Source organism: Sander vitreus, chromosome 3, assembly GCF_031162955.1.
Source record: "Sander vitreus isolate 19-12246 chromosome 3, sanVit1, whole genome shotgun sequence".
Classification (NCBI taxonomy): Eukaryota; Metazoa; Chordata; class Actinopteri; order Perciformes; family Percidae; genus Sander; species Sander vitreus.
In genome coordinates, this window is record NC_135857.1 from 36,539,340 (window position 1) to 36,562,095 (window position 22,756).

At 43.7% G+C, this 22,756-nt stretch overlaps 2 protein-coding genes across 2 annotated transcripts; both read right to left on the minus strand.

The window, feature by feature from the left end:
* Positions 1-455: 455 nt before the first annotated feature.
* LOC144515934 (olfactory receptor 11A1-like) lies at positions 456-1,376 on the minus strand. The gene has a single exon (XM_078247132.1). It carries the CDS (start codon positions 1,374-1,376, stop codon positions 456-458), a length of 921 nt encoding a protein of 306 aa, XP_078103258.1.
* A 12,044-nt stretch (positions 1,377-13,420) lies between these two features.
* Positions 13,421-14,341, minus strand: LOC144515935 (olfactory receptor 11A1-like). The gene has a single exon (XM_078247133.1). The coding sequence runs from the start codon at positions 14,339-14,341 to the stop codon at positions 13,421-13,423; it is 921 nt and encodes a 306-aa protein (XP_078103259.1).
* Positions 14,342-22,756: the final 8,415 nt, after the last annotated feature.

Below are 22,756 nucleotides of genomic sequence, written 5' to 3' on the forward strand. Positions count from 1 at the left end.
TAGCTGGAACATGTCTGGTTGTGTAGTATTTGGTTAAGAAGCCTCTATTGGTGATTTTTTATGGTACAAAGTCCTGCTATATGCTCCGTTGCAGTCAGGCTCTGGAATGCAACAACAGCGGAGGCTGCTGAGACTAAGAGTTGCGGAAACACGCTGGCTGATCAGAGCAGACTGGGCTTTTTTGAGAGGGTGGGCTTAAAGAGACAGGCGCTCCTAAATAGTGTAGAGCGTCCAGGTAGAGCAGCCATAGGCAGTATGATAAAGTGTTTTTTGAATATTAAGGCATGTAAACATGTTCTAGTACAAACACAAAATACAAGTATTAACCTGAAAATGCTACATAATAGTTCCCCTTTAAATCAACATTATAGTATCTGGTTAAACATTAATATTAAGGTTTCTCTTATTAAGTGGACTTTTGGTCAATGTAATTTAGTTTTTCATTAGTGTTGGTTTTAGATCTCTGGTTTGTGGGAGAAGTTGTGGATGATCCTGGACCTGATCTGATGCAGGTTGATGCCGTAGATGATGGGGTTGATGAGAGGCGGGACCACCAGGAACTCTGCGGCCAGCAGGTTCTGCAGCAACTGTAGCGTGCTGCCGCCATAGCGAGCGAAGATGGAATCGAACATCAGTGAGCTTGCAAAGATGAGCAGTGTGGCCAGGTGCGGCACACACGTCTGTATGAACTTCCTGCGGTTGGACGCCAACCTGAGCGAGGCTCGGACCAAGTAGATGTAGGACACCAGGATGAGTCCGGTCTGCGAAGTGTGCGAAAAAATTATCACGAAGCCGTAGATGTTGCTGCCGTTTGTGTCTGAGCACGACAGCTTCACCACCTCCCAGTTGGTGCAGAAGATCTTGTTGATGTGGCGCCTACACAGCGGCAATCTGGCGGTCAGTGTGATACCGATAATTGTCTCCAGCAGTGAGAAGCACCAGGTGAGCAGCAGCAGCAGTGCCACCCTCTGCACAGGCATCAGCATCGGGTACTGCAGCGGCTTACAGATGGCCAAGTAGCGGTCGTACGCCATGACGGTCAGACTGGTGAACTCACAGAAAATGTAATTGTAAACCACAAATATTTGAGTCAAACAGCCGGCATACGTGATGACGTTTGAGTCGGCCAAAAGGCCATGAAGCAGCTTCGGGTAGAAACTCGACGCTCCGCAGATGCTGTTAAAACACAGGTTGCACAGGAAGATGTATATCGGCTCATGGAGTGTTCTCTCCAGGCAGACGGTGACGATGAGCGTCAGGTTGACGAAGATGGTGAAGAGGTACGACATCAGGGCGAAGGCAAAGTACATCTGACGGCTTGTCAGAGAGTCGTTCAGACCCTGAAGCACAAACACCACCTCAGAGTTATTCTCCATCACAACTGCTGATCACAAAACAAAATGGGCATTAATGATTTCCTGAATTGTTTTGATTCCTATTCACAAGGTCCTGATTACATTTCTGTTTCAATATCAATTAGGATAGGGGAATTTCAGTTACAATACCAGTTTATCTTGGACATAAAAGAGATGCTCACAGAACTGTCAATTGTTTAAGCAAGAAGCAACCCTCAGATATTTTTTTATAGTGCACCAGGTTAATGTTAACATTAGGAACTGACCCTCCAAAAGTTTAAAGTACTTTTGACTGGGAAAAAGGCAAATATTAAAAGATCTATTCCAAGATGTTAGTAATATATATCATATATATAATATATATCAGTCCTGCAGTGGCGCAGGGTTTGAATCTGACCTGCTGCCCTTTACTGCGTGTCAACCCCCATCTCTCTAACCCTTTCATGTCTATCCACTTTCAAAAATAAAGGGAAAAGCCCCAAAGATAACCTTCACAAAACAAATATGGACTTTAGTTGGAAAATTGATTAATATAAGCACAATGTACTTTCAAATTTCAAACTTATTTTAGGTTCCAAAACCGAATACAATGTCTGAAGCAGCATCAAAAATGTCCATCTTTAGTTCATAGTGATTCTTTAAACAGTTCAGAGACACAAACAGATTCAGTTTGTATCGACATGAAACAGAAGAGCAGCAAATCCTCACAGTGTAGAGCTGGAATCAGAAATGACTGAACAAGTAGAACATCAGCACTGCAACACAGACGTTCAGTAGACAACAATGTAATCTCAGTTATTAATTCTTTCTGATGCTGTTTATTTAAAAATGTTCATTTAAATTCCTCTGGTGAGAAACAGAGAAGCAGCAAGTCAACAGATGAAAACTCATCAACCAAGAATCAGCTCAGCAGAACAAAACAGAAGAGTTCTGCTCATTTAAACAAAGGAAGGAAACTATTGTAACATGTTCAATAGTTCATCAAATCTGAGTGTCTCCACATCTGTAAAGAAAACAGACTGTTTAAAACATCAGTGGGGTTCAAAATGAAAAACAGACATTTAGTAGACAACAATGTAATCTCAGTTATTAATTCTTTCTGATGCCGTTTGTCTAAAAATGTTCATTTAAAATCAGCTGACAAACACAACCATGATCTTTGAGCTTTTTCTTCATCAGATAAACTAAAATATAAATGAATTCAGACTCTTGTGAGGATCACTTCCAGTTGATTTCAAACCTTAAAGTGACTCATTCTCTGCACATTTCTTAGTATAACAACTTTCAGCTGGATGTATGAGTGAGAAACAGAAAAGCATCAAGTCAACAGATGAAAACTCATCAAACTAGAATCAGCTCAGCAGAACAAAACAGAAGATTTTGCTCATTTAAACAAAGGAAGGAAACTATTTTAATATGTTCAATAGTTCATCAAATCTGAGTCTCTCCACATCTGTAAAGAAAACAGACTGTTTAAAACATCAGTGGGGTTAACATGAAAAACTACTGATCAGGAAACATGAGTCATCAGTTTGATCAAAGCTTTAGAGAAACAGACTAAACCATCAGACACAGTTTTCATTAAATTAAACAATTAAATAGTTCAGCTGAACAAACCACAAGGAAAGACATCAAATGTGCTTCAACATTTCACTCTGTGAACCTATCAGAAGCATAAAAACTGAATCACAGTGATGTTGACATGATACAAGACAAAAGGAGATTAAAGGTGTTAATGCATGAAGGCAGACACTGACTTCAGTTAACAACATTACCTACTGTAGATTGGACTCTTCTTTCACTTTGGACACCTGAATAAATGTAACATCATCAACAGGACAAGTTAAGAAACAGTAAGCAATCAGACACATCAACACCAGAGACAAACTGTTGATTTGTTTCCACACGCAGCAGCAGCTGAAACTCTGCCGAGCTGCTGGAGAACAGAGTCAGCTAGCAGCAGCTCTTATATGCCTAAAAACTGCACACAGACAGGTACACAGTGACAAAGCTGAGGCCATGTCCCTCCTGATGAACACGTCACACATTCATATTTTCAACAAGTTTAATTGAATACTATTAAGGCAAGAAATCAGCTCACAAGCTGTCAACAACTGTTAGTAATCAACCGTTATGGGTTTTTTAAGGGCTGATGCCGATATTTAGACAGCAGAGCAGCAGATGATGATGCTATGTTGTTGTTTTTTGCAACAGATGAAATTCAACAATTTAATAATTATAAAAATGTGGACACAAAATTGCCAAACGTGTCATTTTGGTACTTTTTCAACATAGAGCCTATTATTCCATGCATTGGTGTCTAAGTGACTAAGGCTGACTACAATCTGTACAACAATTTACACTCTGCCGTTAGACATATTTTCAATAAACAAAAACTCTGTTTAACAGAAAATTGTGTGAGAAATGTCAGTCAACAGGTGTGGTCTATGAACATCCAGTGTTTCCCATATAAGTGTAAAGGCCAGAAAATGTTATGATCTTTAAAATGCAAAGGAGTTTGGGGTCCCCTGATGGAGCTGAGTGTCATTTTTTTCATGTGTGATTCACGGACGCACAATCTGTGATTTGGGCCTTAGGGCACCCTGTATATAGAAAAGGCCCCAAAGTTGTGTTGGTGTTGCTGTTGTTTAGTGCGGTTGACCACGTTGTGTTTTGTGTTTCACGTTTACTCTTGTTTATTCAGTGATTGTAATAGGGTAACCAAAGCGAGTGCTGGTTGGTATACTATAGCTGACGTCACACCGTTAATAAGCAGTAAGATAGTTAATCGGTCAGTTGGACTGTAGTTGTGAGTAGCATATTTCTTCAGAGTGTGCGTAAATGAGAAGAGTAAGTATATCTGCTGCATCACTCGTGATATGTATTTCTTTGTTAAACCAGCTTTTATTTCTGCTATTTGATGTGGATGAGAGTTAGGAGTTTAAGGGGTCGCCACGCTATGCAACCACTGTGCTAATTATAGCCACGTTCATTCAAGCTAGTTTATCAGCTTCGGCTCACCCGACTCAGTACGTCGGGTCAAAATATGTAACATTGTGTTTAAACATGTTGATACTTTTCATACTTGTTGTTAAGATTGTTCAGTTTTTTGTGGTTGAGTAAAATAAGAAATTAGTGGTGTTAAATAGTGTTATCTGTACCGCTATTGAGGCTTCTCTATTGAGACTTTGCTAGCTTGAACGGAATATAACATCCGGTCTGGGATTTTCACAATAAAAGCATCAAGCCATTCAGTTTAGTTGGAGGCTTTTAAGTGTATCATAGACAACAGGAAGTGCTTTCTACGTTAGCAGTAACCTAACGGATGGTAGAAAATCTATGAGAATCCCATATAATAAGTGTTTGAATCCATTTTCTCTGCTTACATTATTGGAGTTTAAGAGATATATAGCCATATGCTGACTATTGTTTATTTTATGTTCGGTAATGTATATGTATGTATATGTATATGTAAGAAGGAATGAGTGTATACATATGTTTCCTTTATTCATTTGTATTTTGTTCCTCTCTTTTATAGAAACCACACTCACACTCAAACTTACACAAAGGAACCAGGAAGAAATAAACGGAAAAAGAACATCTCTCAGCTCTGCATTTATTTATTCATGAGATATTTGGCCTTAAGTGGTGTTCTGGCCGACACACCTGCGTGAACTTAGTGATAACCCTATAACTAGCACCTAGACTGAGCATCTACCCCTTATCTACATTACATTGATGGTCCTTCGAGCCGGATCACTGGGTTTACGTCAGAGATGGAACTACATCCAGAGTATGATGCTAGTGGTGTACGTCCCAAACGGCATATTCGCCCACCTGTGCGCTATGCAGATTATGAGGTAGATCACATCGGTCAGAGGTACAGAGAGGAATTTGAGAGTACTCACCAGGAGGGAAAGGCCAGGATGACATCCCTCACCTCCACCCTATGACTCCCCCATTCGCCTGCAGAGGAGGGATGCTATTCTTCAAGAGATAGACCTGGGCTATAGGGCTGAGAGCCAACAGCACAGCCAGAAGAATCAGCTAGCCCCCCAACGGTTTCCAGAGAGAGAGTTTAGGGAACAGCTATGAGACTACTCTACTCCCCTACCTCCAGCGCTGCACCCCATACATCCACATGAGGACAGCCGAGTTGAGTTAGATGACATTTGTCATGAAAGACGCCTCCTGCAGCAGACACAGCGGCACATGGCATTGAATTTAGTCGAGCTTAGAGAGCTGCGAGCAGACATAAGACAGTTAGTAGATGCTGTTTGCAACATACAGAGTCCAACATCTCTTCATATCAGAAAGCCAGAGTTAAGGGTGAAGCCGCCACGGCCACATTTTGAAAGTGAACCTAAAGCTGAGGAGGAGGATGATTGGCCTGCACCACCGCCAGGACCAAACCCCAGTAACGGATGAACTCCTGCCTGGTGACCCACCTATGCTACATCCGCTTATTAGAAGAATAGATGAGGCTCCAAGAATTAAGGAAGAAGCTCCGCCAGCCCCAGCTCCTGCCATGTTCGTGGGCCAGCCATGAGTTAGCCACTCAGCACAGGGGGCCCAGCCACCTCCCTGGTTCAAGCCCGTTCAGCTCCGACCGCAGCCCCACAGTTTACCTCCAGGTGAGCCCAAAGTACTCTACAGCTTATGGTGGTCAACAAAGTGAGCTTGGCTGCAACCCAACGCCCCCACAGCGACATCCAGGCATGGCGTGGACACAGACACTGCCCTTCAGATCACCTCAGGGTCATAACTCCAACATCCCAGAGCCAAGTTACTGTGGGCCACGCCCGACAATCAGCAACTTCTCAAGTCGGGACCCAAGTGAGTTTGCACGGCTCAAGATTTCATTGGAGAACCTCTTACCACATGATGCATCTGAGTTGTTTAAATACCAAGTGTTGGTCGATCACCTGCAACTAGAAGATAATTGCAGACGCTTACCTTAATTCCCCAACACCCTTCTCAGATACAATGGCTGCCCTAATCAGAAATCGGTGTCCAGACCTGAGGGTAGGAAGGGTAAGCACCCCACCACTCTCCTCCATGGTGTGAAGGACACCACTAAGAAACCAGAGGCTCTAGTGCCAAGCGGCTCTTTCAAAGGGAACAAGAGCAAGCCATAATGTCCATTCTGCAACAACGAGGAACACTACCTCAGTCAGTGTACAGCGGTATTCAGGCTAACAAAGGATCAGCTGACTGGATGGATAAAAAGCAACAAGAGGTGTTGGCGATGTGCACGGCCACACCAGGTGGCCCAGTGTAACTTAAAGAAGACATTTAGCCTTTGGTGTTTAGCCTTTGCCAAGGGAAACACCTCCAGGTGCTGCATGAGGTGAATATGAGGTCACCTAAGGAGGTAGCGTCAACACAGGCAGCGGAAAGCCATGGCACAAGAGGGACAACAGAGGTTCTGTATCTAGACCGACCCACTGAAGGCAGTCAGGTCCTTCTGAAAGTTGTCAAAGTCCGTATTCACCATGGTGACCAATCGATCAACACCTACGCCATATTTGATGATGGTTCAAAGAGAACTATGCTGTTGCCAGATGCTGCAGAGAAGCTAGGTGTGCAGGGGACTCAAGAGGACCTACCACTACGCACAATTAGAGAGGAAGTGTCGGTATCGTTCTCCATTTCTTCGCTGTCAAAGCCAAAGAACAAGTTCAAGATTACAGGTGCATTCACCAGTGCTCGCATTGGACTAGCTGCCCATACCAACCCCATGGAGCAACTCCGGAACACCTACAAGCACCTTATTGGCCTTCCCATACGGACCCTTACAAATGTTAAGACCCTGCTTCTCATTGGGAGTGACCATCCCCACCTCGTCACTCCTATTGAACCTGTCAGATTGGGACCTCCAGGTGTACCTGCAGCCATCCGCACAAGGCTGGGCTGGACACTGCAGGGCCCAGCAAGTGTAGTCTGTCACCTGGCCCAACCAAAACAGTGTCTATTTACCACAGTAGCACCCCAGGTGAGCGAGCTGATGAAACATGTTGAGAGATTATGGCAGGTCGACACTGTCCCATTCAGAAGCGAGAAACTAGTTACTCGTTCAAGGCAGGACCAAGAGGCCATCGGCATCCTTGAGACCAAAACCATCAGGGTAGAGGTTGATGGCATTCTACGTTACGCCACCCCGCTGCTCCGCCGGAGAGACATGCCGCTCTTTCAGGCTAATAAGAAGCCGTCATGCCCAGTTTACAAAGTGTAGAGAGGCGACTGGCCAGAGACCCTTCACGGGCAGAAGCCTACAGAGTGGAGATGGAGAAACTGATAAAGGCAGGCTCTGTCATCAAGCGTGGACCGGAAGTTCCAGCCGAGGAAGGTTGTGAGGCATGGTACATCCCTCACCATATGGTGAGCCATAATGGCAAGAATCGGGTGGTATTCAACTGCTCCTATCAGTATCGAGGGCAGAACCTCAATGACCATCTGCTGCCTGGGCCGACCTTAGGAGCATCACTGCTGGGGGTTCTGCTACTATTTCGCGAGCATGCAGTTGCAGTTAGCGGAGACATCAGAGGCATGTTCCACCAAGTTCGCCTCCTCCCAGAAGATCGTGCTCTGCTCAGATTTCTTTGGCGCGATGTCAGTCAAGAAGGACCTCCTGCAGTGTACGAGTGGCAGGTGCTACCGTTTGGAACAACATGCAGCCCATGCTGTGCCACATTTGCCTTGCAACGCCATGTCTCTGATAACAGCCAGCCAGATGAAGAGGTGAGGATCTCAGTCGAGAAATGTTTTTATGTGGATAACTGCCTCCAGAGTGTCTCCACAATTGCTTAGGCAAGGCACCTTGTCGACAAAATACGAGCCCTTCTACCATCTGCAGGCTTCGATCTCCGTCAGTGGGCCAGCAACGAACCAGATGTAATAAGTCACCTACCAGAAGAGAGCTGCTCAGCTAGTGTTAAGTTATAGCTGGCTCAGAACAAGACAGATACCCCAGAATCTACTCTAGGGCTAAGCTGGCTCTTCCACACTGATGTCCTTGGCTACAAGCATCGTCATGTGGAGTACGGTGTCCCCACGATGCGTAATATCTACAAGCAGGAGTACATCCTGCTGAAAGCTGGTAAGCCAGTCCCCAGCAGCAGTCGACTTCGCACACTGTCTCCGGAGCTGGATGAAAGGGGAGAGCTCATTCGGGTAGGAGGGCAACTCCGTCGAGCAGAAGGCCTAGAACTGACCACTCTCCATCCAGTCATCTTAGACCCAGGTCACCGAGTGACTACGCTTCTGATCCAAGACTTTGACAACTGCCTCCGCCACACAGGTCCAGAGCGGGTGTTCGCCAAGATTCGATGCTCCTTCTGGATCCTGCGAGGGCGTAAGGCTGTCCGGCGCTACCAGTACAGCTGCGCTGACTGTTGACGATGGAGGGCTAGACCTGCAGTGCCGAAGATGGCAGACCTGCCATCAGCCCGTCTGGAACTTTTCAAGCCTGCTTTCTATTCTACAGGGATGGACTGCTTTGGGCCATTTGAGATCAAAGTGGGCTGACGCCGGGAGAAGAGATGGGGGATCATCTTCAAGTCCCTCACAATTAGGGCGGTGCACTTGGACCTCCTTACCTCTATTAACACTGATGCCTTTCTGATGTCCCTTCGTTGGTTTATCGCCCGTAGAGGAACGCCTGCAGAGTTGTTCTCCGATCAGGGGACAAATTTCAAGGGAGGTGAGCGAGAACTCCGTGAGACCTTTGTTGGAATGTCTAACAAACTGCAACATCTCCTTGCACCACAGAAGATCTCCTTCCACTTTAACCCCCCAGCAGCTCCCCACTTCGGAGGGGTGTGGGAGAGGGAGATACGCTCAGTTAAGAGTGCACTCTATGCCACAGTTGGTGCTCAACCTGTTCCTGAAGAAGTGCTTTGCACCGTACTGACTGAGGTGAAAGGGATCCTCAACAGTAAGCCCTTGGGTTATGTTTCTTTGAATGCCAGCGACCCAGATCCAGTGACTCCCAATATTCTTCTTATGGGGCGGCCTGATGGTTCTCTACCGCAGGTAGTCTACCCCGAAAGCGAGCTCATCTGTCGAAGACGTTGGAAACACTCCCAAGTTTTGGCTGACCACTTTTGTGCCCGTTTCATCTGGCTCTATGTGCCGAGTCTGCAAGCTCGCCAGAAGTGGCAGGCTACACCAGCTGATATCGCAGGGGACTGTGTAGTGATTATCACTGATCCACATCTTCCGAGGGCCCTCTGGCCCATTGGGAGAGTCGTCAAGACTCATCCCAGCCCTGATCATCACATCAGGTCCGCTGATGTAAAAGTGAAGGAGAAAGTCTACACCCGGCCAGTTGCCAGGCTAGTTGTCCTCCCTGCACTTCCTTCTGGAGAAGATGGAGACAGTTCCACTCCTGCTACTACAACCCAGCCATAGAACTTTGTTGCCTTTATTGATCAGGAAATGTATTACATACATTTGGGGGCGGCTGTAGAAAAGGCCCCAAAGTTGTGTTGGTGTTGCTGTTGTTTAGTGCAGTTGACCACGTTGTGTTTTGTGTTTCACGTTTACTCTTGTTTATTCAGTGCTTGTAATAGTTTAGCCAAAGCGCGTGCTGGTTGGTATACTATAGCTGACGTCACACAGTTAATAAGCAGTAAGATAGTTAGTCGGTCAGTTGGACTGTAGTTGTGAGCAGCATATTTCTTCAGTGTGTGTAAATGAGAAGAGTAAGTATATCTGCTGCATCACTCGTGATATGTATTTCTTTGTTAAACCAGCTTTTATTTCTGCTATTTGATGTGGATGAGAGTTAGGAGTTTAAGGGGTCGCCACGCTACGCAACCACTGTGCTAATTATAGCCACGTTCATTCAAGCTAGTTTATCACCTTCGGCTCACCCGACTCAGTACGTATGTACACAATACACAAGTACAAGTACACAATATGTAACATTGTGTTTAAACATGTTGATACTTTTTTATACTTGTTAAGATTGTTCAGTACTTTGCGGTTGAGTAAAATAAGAAATTAGTGGTGTTAAATAGTGTTATCTGTGCTGCTATTGAGGCTTCTCTATTGAGACTTTGCTAGCTTGAACGGAATATAACATCCGCTCCAGGGATTATCACAATAAAAGCATCAAGCCGTTTAGTTGGAGGCTTTTAAGTGTATCATAGACAACAGGAAGTGCTGTCTACGTTAGCAGTAACTTAACGGATGGTAGAAAATCTATGAGAATCCCATATAATAAGTGTTTGAATCCATTTTCTCTGCTTACATTATTGGAGTTTAAGAGATATATAGCCATATGCTGACTATTGTTTATTTTATGTTCGGTAATGTATATTAGTGCGTAAGAAGGAATGAGTGTATACATATGTTTCCTTTATTCATTTGTATTTTGTTCCTCTATTTTATAGAAACCACACTCACACTCAAATGTACACAAAGGAACCAGGAAGAAATAAACGGAAAAAGAACATCTCACAGCTCTTCATTTATTTATTCATGAGATATTTGGCCGACACACCTGCGTGAACTTAGTGATAACCCTATAACTAGCACCTAGACTGAGCATCTACCCCTTATCTACATTACACTGTAGTTTGGGGTTTTAGGAAGCCATGCAGCAGTGTCATTGTGGATGGCTAGCAGAAACAAAGCTGCTTCAGCAGAAATGGATAAAGAAAAGGCTCTTTTGAATGGCAAGTTGAGTTTGAATTAGGGATACACCGATACCAATGCCAGTATCGGGTATCGGTCCGATGCCGTGCGCATGATATCATGCTGTAATCATAAAATTACTCCGACACTACCACACCCAATACCACCTTATAGCAACGTGACATTTACTTCTCTGTGTATCAGGTATAGGCGGCGGAAGAGGAGCAATCATTGCCAGCTTTTTGGAGATTTTTGGCTGTAAAATTAACAGAGGCCCTTATCCAATATCAGGGGTGAGTCTAGAGGGGGGGACCAGGGTGGCAACCGCCCCACCTGAAATACGATTGGCTCCCTGTGTTGCCCCGCTCCCCCCAATACATGGGGCTAGAGTGCTGTCAATCAGACAAATTTGATTTCCATTGGATCAGAGTACTGTCACTTTGCTGCCTGTCCTGCCACTCGCTGCCTTTCTATTTGCTGTATTCTGATGAAATCCCCTGGGCCCCCCCTGACTGATTATTGGTCCCCCCCGTGCCACCCCACTTAAAAAATCCTGGAATTACCCCTGCCCAATACATTGTACTTGACGCCATTGTTAGTTGTAAATAATACTGTCTTCTCAGTGTACTGGAGCTGAAGTATGTCATAAGCATTACCACTAATATTTGGAGTAGCGGTGTCCGCAGTTTGCGGTGTCCGCCCAATGTCTCTCATCAGCTTAATAGGCATTTAGATGAAGAAAACGATATTTCTGCTGTGTCTGCAAGTGGTCTCTTCACAACGAAAGCTGTCGGTTTGTAGTCTAACTGTTAGTTCAATTAACTTGTGATTATTCACGAGTTAACTATGTACAATGATGCTATTAATAGTAATGGCCAAATGAAGCTTCGTGAAGCATTTTCTTTGTTTCTGAGCCCACTAGATGGCGCTCTTTGTTCAACAAAGGGTTAAAAGCACACTGAGCTGCCATTCCTTCAGTGTTTTTCTTCAAACCGAGTGCACCATCTAGTAGGCTCAGAAAATAAAGAAAATGCTTCACGAAGCTTCATTTGGCCATCACTAGCTATTAATCACAATTATATATTTTAATGGATTGACAGCCACAGTATTTACATATGTGTTGACTACGACTGAGCAGATGTTTTAATCAATTTTGTAATTGTATGCACTTTTTTCATCTGATATAGTGAGTCATGAAAAAGTTGTTCCGTGTTGTTACGAAGCATAAAAACATAATATTTTTTAGAGTAAATAAATGATATACAGTATAGAGTATACATGAGATATAACGACTTCTTGAACACAAACAGACAGCAGGTCAAGTTTCAAACTGACTGATATTTCTCCCCAATTTCGGGTCACTTTACTGTTGGAACATAGCCTGACGTCGTCATACTCAGACTCTAGTCAGAATATCAATCTGATACTGCTCCGATGGGCTGGGATTATGGGGCGTGTTTCAACCGAACCAGGAAAGAAAATGCCTCTGCACTCATTGGATATACCTATAACCAATCAGAGCAATGGACAGACCTACAACCAATCAGAGCAACGGAGTATGTGACGTGTGATGTGCCCCATCTTCTTAGCGACCATCGGTGCTATGGGGTGCCGTTTGTAAAGCGGCTCACGCTGAAAATAACAGCAGCATTTTGCCACATTTAGCTTTAAACAATGTTTAAAAAACTGGTAAGAATGTTTGAGGATCACTTTTTTGCACATTTACAACAATATTTGTCAACTTAGAGATATTTTAAATAGTTATATCCAAATATTAAATGTTACACCTGAATGTTAAATGTTGAATCTAAATGTTTCGATACGCATTTTGAATTTGCATATTAGTTAAATATTAAGTTTCACCCGAAACATTTAGATTTAACATTTAAATCTAGATTTAACATTTAGATTTAAAATTTAGATTTAACATTTAACATTTGGCTGTAACATTTCGGCTGGCATCCAGGCTAGCTGGAACATGTCTGGTTGTGTAGTATTTGGTTAAGAAGCCTCTACTGGTGATTTTTTATGGTACAAAGTCCTGCTATATGCTCCGTTGCAGTCAGGCTCTGGAATGCAACAACAGCAGAGGCTGCTGAGACTAAGAGTTGCAGAAACACGCTGGCTGATCAGAGCAGACTGGGCTTTTTTGAGAGGGTGGGCTTAAAGAGACAGGCGCTCCTAAATAGTGTAGAGCGTCCAGGTAGAGCAGCCATAGGCAGTATGATAAAGTGTTTTTTGAATATTAAGGCATGTAAACATGTTCTAGTACAAACACAAAATACAAGTATTAACCTGAAAATGCTACATAATAGTTCCCCTTTAAATCAACATTATAGTATCTGGTTAAACATTAATATTAAGGTTTCTCTTATTAAGTGGACTTTTGGTCAATGTAATTTAGTTTTTCATTAGTGTTGGTTTTAGATCTCTGGTTTGTGGGAGAAGTTGTGGATGATCCTGAATCTGATCTGATGCAAGTTGATGCCGTAGATGATGGGGTTGATGAGAGGCGGGACCACCAGGAACTCTGCGGCCAGCAGGTTCTGCAGCAACTGTAGCGTGCCGCCGCCATAGCGAGCGTAGATGGAATCGAACATCAGTGAGCTTGCAAAGATGAGCAGTGTGGCCAGGTGCGGCACACATGTCTGTACGAACTTCTTCCGGCTAGACGCCAACCTGAGCGAGGCTTGGACCAAGTAGATGTAGGACACCAGGATGAGTCCGGTCTGCGAAGTGTGCGAAAAAATGAGCACCAAGCTGTAGATACTGCTGCCGTTTGTGTTGGCGCACGATAGCTTCACCACCTCCCAGTTGGTACAGAAAATCTTGTTGATGTGGCGCCTACACAGCGGCAATCTGGCGGTCAGTGTGATACCGATAATTGTCTCCAGCAGTGAGAAGCACCAGGTGAGCAGCAGCAGCAGTGCCACCCTCTGCACAGGCATCAGCATCGGGTACTGCAGCGGCTTACAGATGGCCAAGTAGCGGTCGTACGCCATGACGGTCAGACTGGTGAACTCACAGAAAATGTAATTGTAAACCACAAATATTTGAGTCAAACAGCCGGCATACGTGATGACGTTTGAGTCGGCCAAAAGGCCATGAAGCAGCTTCGGGTAGAAACTCGACGCTCCGCAGATGCTGTTAAAACACAGGTTGCACAGGAAGATGTATATCGGCTCATGGAGTGTTCTCTCCAGGCAGACGGTGACGATGAGCGTCAGGTTGACGAAGATGGTGAAGAGGTACGACATCAGGGCGAAGGCAAAGTACATCTGACGGCTTGTCAGAGAGTCGTTCAGACCCTGAAGCACAAACACCACCTCAGAGTTATTCTCCATCACAACTGCTGATCACAAAACAAAATGGGCATTAATGATTTCCTGAATTGTTTTGATTCCTATTCACAAGGTCCTGATTACATTTCTGTTTCAATATCAATTAGGATAGGGGAATTTCAGTTACAATACCAGTTTATCTTGGACATAAAAGAGATGCTCACAGAACTGTCAATTGTTTAAGCAAGAAGCAACCCTCAGATATTTTTTTATAGTGCACCAGGTTAATGTTAACATTAGGAACTGACCCTCCAAAAGTTTAAAGTACTTTTGACTGGGAAAAAAGGCAAATATTAAAAGATCTATTCCAAGATGTTAGTAATATATATCATATATATAATATATATCAGTCCTGCAGTGGCGCAGGGTTTGAATCTGACCTGCTGCCCTTTACTGCGTGTCAACCCCCCATCTCTCTAACCCTTTCATGTCTATCCACTTTCAAAAAATAAAGGGAAAAGCCCCAAAGATAACCTTTCACAAAACAAATATGGACTTTAGTTGGAAAATTGATTAATATAAGCACAATGTACTTTCAAATTTCAAACTTATTTTAGGTTCCAAAACCGAATACAATGTCTGAAGCAGCATCAAAAAATGTCCATCTTTAGTTCATAGTGATTCTTTAAACAGTTCAGAGACACAAACAGATTCAGTTTGTATCGACATGAAACAGAAGAGCAGCAAATCCTCACAGTGTAGAGCTGGAATCAGAAATGACTGAACAAGTAGAACATCAGCACTGCAACACAGACGTTCAGTAGACAACAATGTAATCTCAGTTATTAATTCTTTCTGATGCTGTTTATTTAAAAATGTTCATTTAAATTCCTCTGGTGAGAAACAGAGAAGCAGCAAGTCAACGGATGAAAACTCATCAACCAAGAATCAGCTCAGCAGAACAAAACAGAAGAGTTCTGCTCATTTAAACAAAGGAAGGAAACTATTGTAACATGTTCAATAGTTAATCAAATCTGAGTGTCTCCACATCTGTAAAGAAAACAGACTGTTTAAAACATCAGTGGGGTTCAAAATGAAAAACAGACATTTAGTAGACAACAATGTAATCTCAGTTATTAATTCTTTCTGATGCCGTTTGTCTAAAAATGTTCATTTAAAATCAGCTGACAAACACAACCATGATCTTTGAGCTTTTTCTTCATCAGATAAACTAAAATATAAATGAATTCAGACTCTTGTGAGGATCACTTCCAGTTGATTTCAAACCTTAAAGTGACTCATTCTCTGCACATTTCTTAGTATAACAACTCTCAGCTGGATGTATGAGTGAGAAACAGAAAAGCATCAAGTCAACAGATGAAAACTCATCAAACTAGAATCAGCTCAGCAGAACAAAACAGAAGATTTCTGCTCATTTAAACAAAGGAAGGAAACTATTTTAATATGTTCAATAGTTCATCAAATCTGAGTCTCTCCACATCTGTAAAGAAAACAGACTGTTTAAAACATCAGTGGGGTTAACATGAAAAACTACTGATCAGGAAACATGAGTCATCAGTTTGATCAAAGCTTTAGAGAAACAGACTAAACCATCAGACACAGTTTTCATTAAATTAAACAATTAAATAGTTCAGCTGAACAAACCACAAGGAAAGACATCAAATGTGCTTCAACATTTCACTCTGTGAACCTATCAGAAGCATAAAAACTGAATCACAGTGATGTTGACATGATACAAGACAAAAGGAGATTAAAGGTGTTAATGCATGAAGGCAGACACTGACTTCAGTTAACAACATTACCTACTGTAGATTGGACTCTTCTTTCACTTTGGACACCTGAATAAACGTAACATCATCAACAGGACAAGTTAAGAAACAGTAAGCAATCAGACACATCAACACCAGAGACAAACTGTTGATTTGTTTCCACACGCAGCAGCAGCTGAAACTCTGCCGAGCTGCTGGAGAACAGAGTCAGCTAGCAGCAGCTCTTATATGCCTAAAAACTGCACACAGACAGGTACACAGTGACAAAGCTGAGGCCATGTCCCTCCTGATGAACACGTCACACATTCATATTTTCAACAATGGATGTTTAATTGAATACTATTAAGGCAAGAAATGGTGGATGGTAATCGCTGCCAAAACCTGCGGCCTCAGATCAGATGATATAATGACTACATCGGTCATCGATCTTCGGCCTAGGGTTCTCTGGTACCAGGTACACTCATGAGCATCCCTATGTTAGGACATAGTGTTTGTTATAGGCTATCAATGACCAGCACAGAAGCATGACAACAAACGACTTTGTTGAAGTCTCCCAGCAGAACTATGGAGTTCCTACTCGAGCCTCCATGCAGGACTCCATTCAGGGTCTTCAAGAAGGTTAAATACTCCTAGATGCGTGTGGTGCATATGCACAGACAACAATCATAATATTCCCCCCAACAACCCACAGGGGTAGGGAGGCGACCCTCTCATCTAAACTCCAACGTAGCTGAGCTCCGCCGGGGGCCTGTGAGTATCCCCACACCCGCCCGGGGCCTCACACACTGTACAAACAACTCGAGAGAAGAAAAGCGTCCAACCCCCCAGAACCAAAACTGTGCATAGATGTAAGGCCCACCAGATCTAACTGGTGGTGCTCCACCTCACGCACCTGTGTGGTAGTGCAACCGACCCCAGCGGTTCCTCCAACAGGTTTAATATACAGTATGTCTATTTTATATTAGTCTCTGTCTATTATGTGTCTTGGATTTTTTACCTGCAACATACCATGATATGGAGAACAATATCTCACTACCATGTATGCCGAGTGTGTATTATGGTAGTGACAATAAAACTGATTCTGATTCTGAGGTGGTGGGCCCATGGGATGGAGAAGGGTTTGCCACATAGCTTCTTCGTGCTGTGCCTCAATGGCAGACATTCTTCTCAGGTGGGTCATTCTTCCTCGTTGACTCATAGGGTCTTTATGAACCATTCTTAGTCTGGCCCCTCGCCTAAGACCACTTTGCAATGGGAGACCCACCCAGGAGCACCAGGCTCCAGGCCACACAGCCTTTAGGTTTATGAGACACACAAACCTCTCTTCAGCTAGGAGTATTCTGCCTTCTTGGAAACGCTGAATTGAGTCTGTATTGTCTGATCTGAGGCTGTGTGTTTTGGACCTTCGGGTGAAGACGGGGTGGAGCTGTGAACTTATCACCTTATGGGGTAAGTTGGGTCAGGGGGATGGGGAAAGATTCTGGAAAATAAGCCCAAATGGGTAGTACGGGTGAACTGGAGGAAGCTCGTGTTGCAACCCACTCTCACTCTGAACTTGTAAAATATGGACGTTTGGACAGTGGCTGTCAGCGTCTGAAGTGACGAAAAAAGCGCCCTTCAGCGTGGGAGAGCAGCATCTACACAGGGTTTAGCGAGTAGTATGTCAGGGGGAAATTCCGCATAGGGAGGTTGGTTATGGTGGTGGAATGGTCAAACACAGGACCCAGGAGACCGGGGTTCGTGTCCTGCGTGTGTCTTTAACCATCCTGTTATTGCCGCGTGTCATGGAAGCCGCTTTCTTCTTTAACTGGCCCGTTATTCCCGCGAGTCACGGAAACGTAAGCTCACCCACGACCTTTCCCTAAACTCAACCTTCCCGTTCCCGCGAGTCACGGAAATGTAAGCCAAGTCAAAGCTTTTCCTTAACCTACCTGCGTCAAAAGGGACGCCAATAGTCTTGAGCGTTTAGTTAAAGTGTGTTATATGATGCTAAAGGAGACTTTTAGCGTCAATAACAACGACAAAGGCACCTGACCAAGCGTCCGTATTTTATGAGAGCGTGTGTCCTCCGCCCCCCGTGCTGGACCACCACCCCAACCCTGTCTCCTGACAGCAGAGGGGCTGGAAAAACAAGCCGACGGTCAATGGCAGAAATAAATTGTTCACTTGTGGCCATTAACAACACTTTAAAAGAGAAACGAAAACCTGAAGAACAAATAAAAATGTTGTGCATCGTCATGTTTCTTGTGTATCATTGCAGAACCCCACAGGCCAAAACAATGTTGCAGACATAGGGTCTCCCGCCCCCCCCGCTGATGCAAGACAGAGCCATGTGCCCTTAATCAATCCGATGGAGCACTCCACCGTGGTCCGTGCACGTACGTGTGCACTGTTGTACCGGCGCGTAGGGGTCCTCTAAAAGAGCCAGATCTGCCATTGCTGATAAGTGATCAACTGATGAATTCTCCTTCTCCTGTTAAACTGATTATATGCTACACCGCAAGGCCACACTGACTCCAAAACTTGCGTACACGAGTTCAGACCAGACGTGAGATTTTATCGCAGCATACGCTCATGTTCAAATTGCTTTGCGTAGGAAGCGCGTACGCCTGTCCTACGCCTGTTTTAGGTTGTACGCATGTTTCATAAATGAGTGCCAATGAGTTTACTGTCACAGAGGAAAATATTCATATTTAAGATACACGGAATAGGGAATATTTACTTTCTTTTACCATAAAAAATTACTCAAAGTGATTAATTGATTTGAACTGATTTGAACTTTAAACTATTTGAATAAACTTTGCAGCTCTAGTCAGGTCCTCCGTGTTTAACCATATTTCTTTAAAGCTTACAGTTGCTGCTGAAAATGACAACAGAAATAAACAAGTTTGCAGATTTCATGTCTCCGCATTTCAACTCTACGCCCATTCGTCTACACGGAAATGATTGTTGTGTTAGCGCAATGTCATGGTTATTCGGATTATAATAAGGAGCTTTAAACTTCTGACAAACAATCTAAAGTGATGCTTCTTAATAAAACTAATTTTACTTTGATCTGTAGGTGATGTAACCTCTCAAAGGTGTTAGGAGAAGTTACATCACTGCATCTCACTGATGAAGTCCCTCAGGTCAAAGGTCATTTCAGCCTGTCAACATGTTTGTCCCTGAGGTCTCTTCACATTAGCCACAGTTTCCATTAATTCCCTCTGAAGCAAATTACAATCAGAGCTGTTGACCAGTGAGACCAATCAGCACGGTCCTCAGAGACTGGTGGGTAATGACCTCCCATCAGACCGCTCTGTCACAACCTCAGGGTGGACAGACACATTAGAAAATATTAGTTTTACTGGTTTGTAATTGTTGGATTTTCATTGTGGATTAATCTATTGAATATTTTCTTAATTAACCGATTTGTCTATAAAGTCGTAAAAAGAGAAAAAAATCGATCAGGCCCAAAAGCCCAAGATGTTGTCCTCAAATGTCTTGTTTTGACATTCAGTTTACCGTCACAGAGGAGTGAAGAAACTCATTTAAGTAACAGAGAATACGGAATCTTGACCTTATTTTCCATAAAAAATGACTCAAAACGATTAATCGATTATGAAAATAGTTGCCGATTAATTTAATACTTGACAACTATTTGAATAATCTTTGCAGCTCTAGTCAAAACCTTCATGTTAAACCATATTTCTTTAAAGGTTACAGTTATGGCTGAAAATGACAACAGAAATAAACAAGATTTCACATTTCAAATCTATGGCCATTTGTTCCCGGAAAGTGATAGTTGTAGTCTATAATATGGAGATTTAAACTTCTGGGATGTTAATTAATAACTAACTTCACTCTCTTCTTTAAGTGATGTAACCTCTCAAAGGTGTTAGGAGAAGTTACATCACTGCATCTTACTGATGAAGTCCCTCAGGTCAAAGGTCATTTCAGCCTGTCAACATGTTTGTCCCTGAGGTCTCTTCGCATTAGCCACAGTTTCCACTAATTCCCTCTGAAGCAAATTACAATCAGAGCTGTTGCGGGTGGACAGAAAGAAAGACAGAAAATACTAGTTTTACTAGTTTGTAATTGTTGGATTTGAATTGTAATATTCAGATTCTTTAAGTGTAGAATCAGAGGTCACTGTTGGGTTGAACCCTGTAAACATTTGTTTTTGCAGTATTTACACAAATTAAAAACTTAAACTGAGCTCAGAATGTTAACACATCCCCAGTACAAGCAGAAAACCAGTCCGTTAAATTCTTCAGCTTTTCATTCTGAATCACCGCTAAAAACTGTAAAAGAACTACACAGATTGCGTTTGGGCCAGGCAATCAGTGACTGTTCCATGACACTCCTTAGCACCTTTCACACCTAACTTTTCAGTTTGATCTGAACAAATTCCGAAAGTTGAATATAATTCCAATAGTAGTAGTAGAGCAGATGTGTGAAACTCAAGGCCCGTGGGCCAAACCTGGCCCCTCTCAGATTTTGATTTTTGATGAGATGATGTTACAGATTCACAAAACTCAGGAGGAATTGCAGCTTCATCAGAAACAAGACTTAATGAAGACTCAAGCTATATTTTCTTTTTAGTTATGATAGTAAGATGGTTAAAATCGCTTTAATATCAGCATAGGGAAAACCAAACGCCAATCATTGCTTCTATCATCAAGAAATAATCGGATCGCAATCGGCACAAGCCTAATGGGCCTGATTTCACTCTGGATGCATTTATTTGTGTTTTCCGTTTACACTTCGAAAATGGATTTGCAAAATTCTGCATGCAGAGGTTCGTGCAGAGAGTTGGTGTTTGTCCCATTTTGTAAAGTCTTGGTTGGTGAGTTGACCCCTAACATCACAACCATAAAGGGAGGTAGGTTCTATAACTGAGTCCAGTATCTTAAGCCAGATTTTTATTGGGATTTCCAACTTGATGTTCTTTTTGATGGCGTAAAAAGCCCTTGTTGACTTTTACCAGTGGTGCTGATGTTTAAGCTGAGGTAGGTATAGTTTTTTCTATGTTCAAGCTCAGCTATGTCTAAAAATATGTCTAAGATGCTGGAGGCTGGGTCTTTTTTGCAATATAATAGTTTTGTCTTTGTTGGTTCACTGTCTAAAGCCCAGGCCTGGGAGAAATTGTGCAGAAGATCAAGGTGCTGTTGTAGCCCTTCTTTGGTTGGTCATGCCTGTGTCTGTTTTCAGCACAATGTCATGAGCTGTGGTGTCATTTCGCCAAGACTTGGCTGGATCCTGAAGTGCCAGTACCATTTAGCCGGATAACTCCATTTGTCTGCCGGTCTGAAAGGAATAGACCTAATCCAATCCTAAACCTAACCCCTAAACCAAGATAGAATAGAATAGAACACACTTTATTGTCCCCGAGGGAAAATTTGTCTTGGACATAGTGCTACAATCTGTTGCTTCACAACATAAACAACAAAAAACATTCTCAGATTAACATAAAATAAAATACAAATACAATACAATAAGATAAAATCAACATGAAAGTGAGATCAGCACAGCGTCTTAAGACACAAAAGATGATCAGTGTTACTGCAGCAATGATCCATCCATCCATCTTCGTCCGCTTATCTGGGATCGGGTCGCGGGGGCAGCAGCTCCAGCAGCTCCTGCAGGGGAACCCAAACTTCCCTTCCCTCTCGAGCCACATTGACTAGCTCTGACTGGGGGATCCCGAGGCATTCCCAGGCCAGGTTGGAGATATAATCCCTCCACCTCGTCCTGGGTCTTCTCCGAGGCCTCCTCCCAGCTGAATGTGCCTGGAACACGTCCCCAGGGAGGCGCCCAGGGGGCATCCTTACCAGATGCCCAAGCCACCTCAACTTGCTCCTTTTGATGCAAAGAAGCAGCGGCTCTACTCCGAGTCCATCACGGATGACTGAGCTTCTCACCCTATCTCTAAGGGAGACACCAGCTACCCTCCTGAGGAATCCCATTTCGGCCGCTTGTACCCTGGATCTCATTCTTTCGTTCATGACCCAGCCTTCATGACCATAGGTGAGGGTAGGAATGGAAATTGACCGGTAGATTGAAAGCTTTGCCTTCTGACTCAACTCTCTTTTTGTCACAACGGTGCAATAAATTGAATGTTATACCGCCCCCGCTGTACCGATTCTCCGGCCAATCTCCCACTCCATTGTCCCTTGCGAACAAGACCATAAGGTATTTGAACTCCTTCACTTGGAGTAAGGACTCATTCCCTACCTGGAGTAGTCACTCCATCGGTTTCCTGCTGAGAAACATGGCCTCCGATTTAGAGGCGCTGATCCTCATCCCAGCCGCTTCACACTCGGCTGAGAACCGATCCAGTGAGTGCTGAAGGTCACAGGCCAATGATGCCATCAGGACCACATCATCTGCAAAGAGCAGCAATGAGATCCCCAGCCCACTGAACTGCAACCCCTCCCCACCCCAACTAAGCCTCGATATCCTGTCCATAAATATAACAAACAGGATTGGTGACAAAGCGCAGCCCTGGCGGAGGCCAACCCTCACCTGAAACGAGTCAGACTTACTGCCGAGAACCCATACACAGCTCTTGCTTTGGTCATACAGAGATTGGATGGCCATGAGAAGGGACCCCCTCACCCCATACTCCCGCAGCACCTCCCACAGTATCTCCTGGGGGACCCGGTCATACTCCCTCCAGGATCCTTGCGAGAATGAAGAGCTGGTC

What these genes read in the sequence shown, in the direction of transcription:
- LOC144515935 (XM_078247133.1), bottom strand. Translation starts at nt 14,341, where the DNA reads ATGGAGAATAACTCTGAGGTGGTGTTTGTGCTTCAGGGTCTGAACGAC.
- LOC144515934 (XM_078247132.1), bottom strand. Translation starts at nt 1,376, where the DNA reads ATGGAGAATAACTCTGAGGTGGTGTTTGTGCTTCAGGGTCTGAACGAC.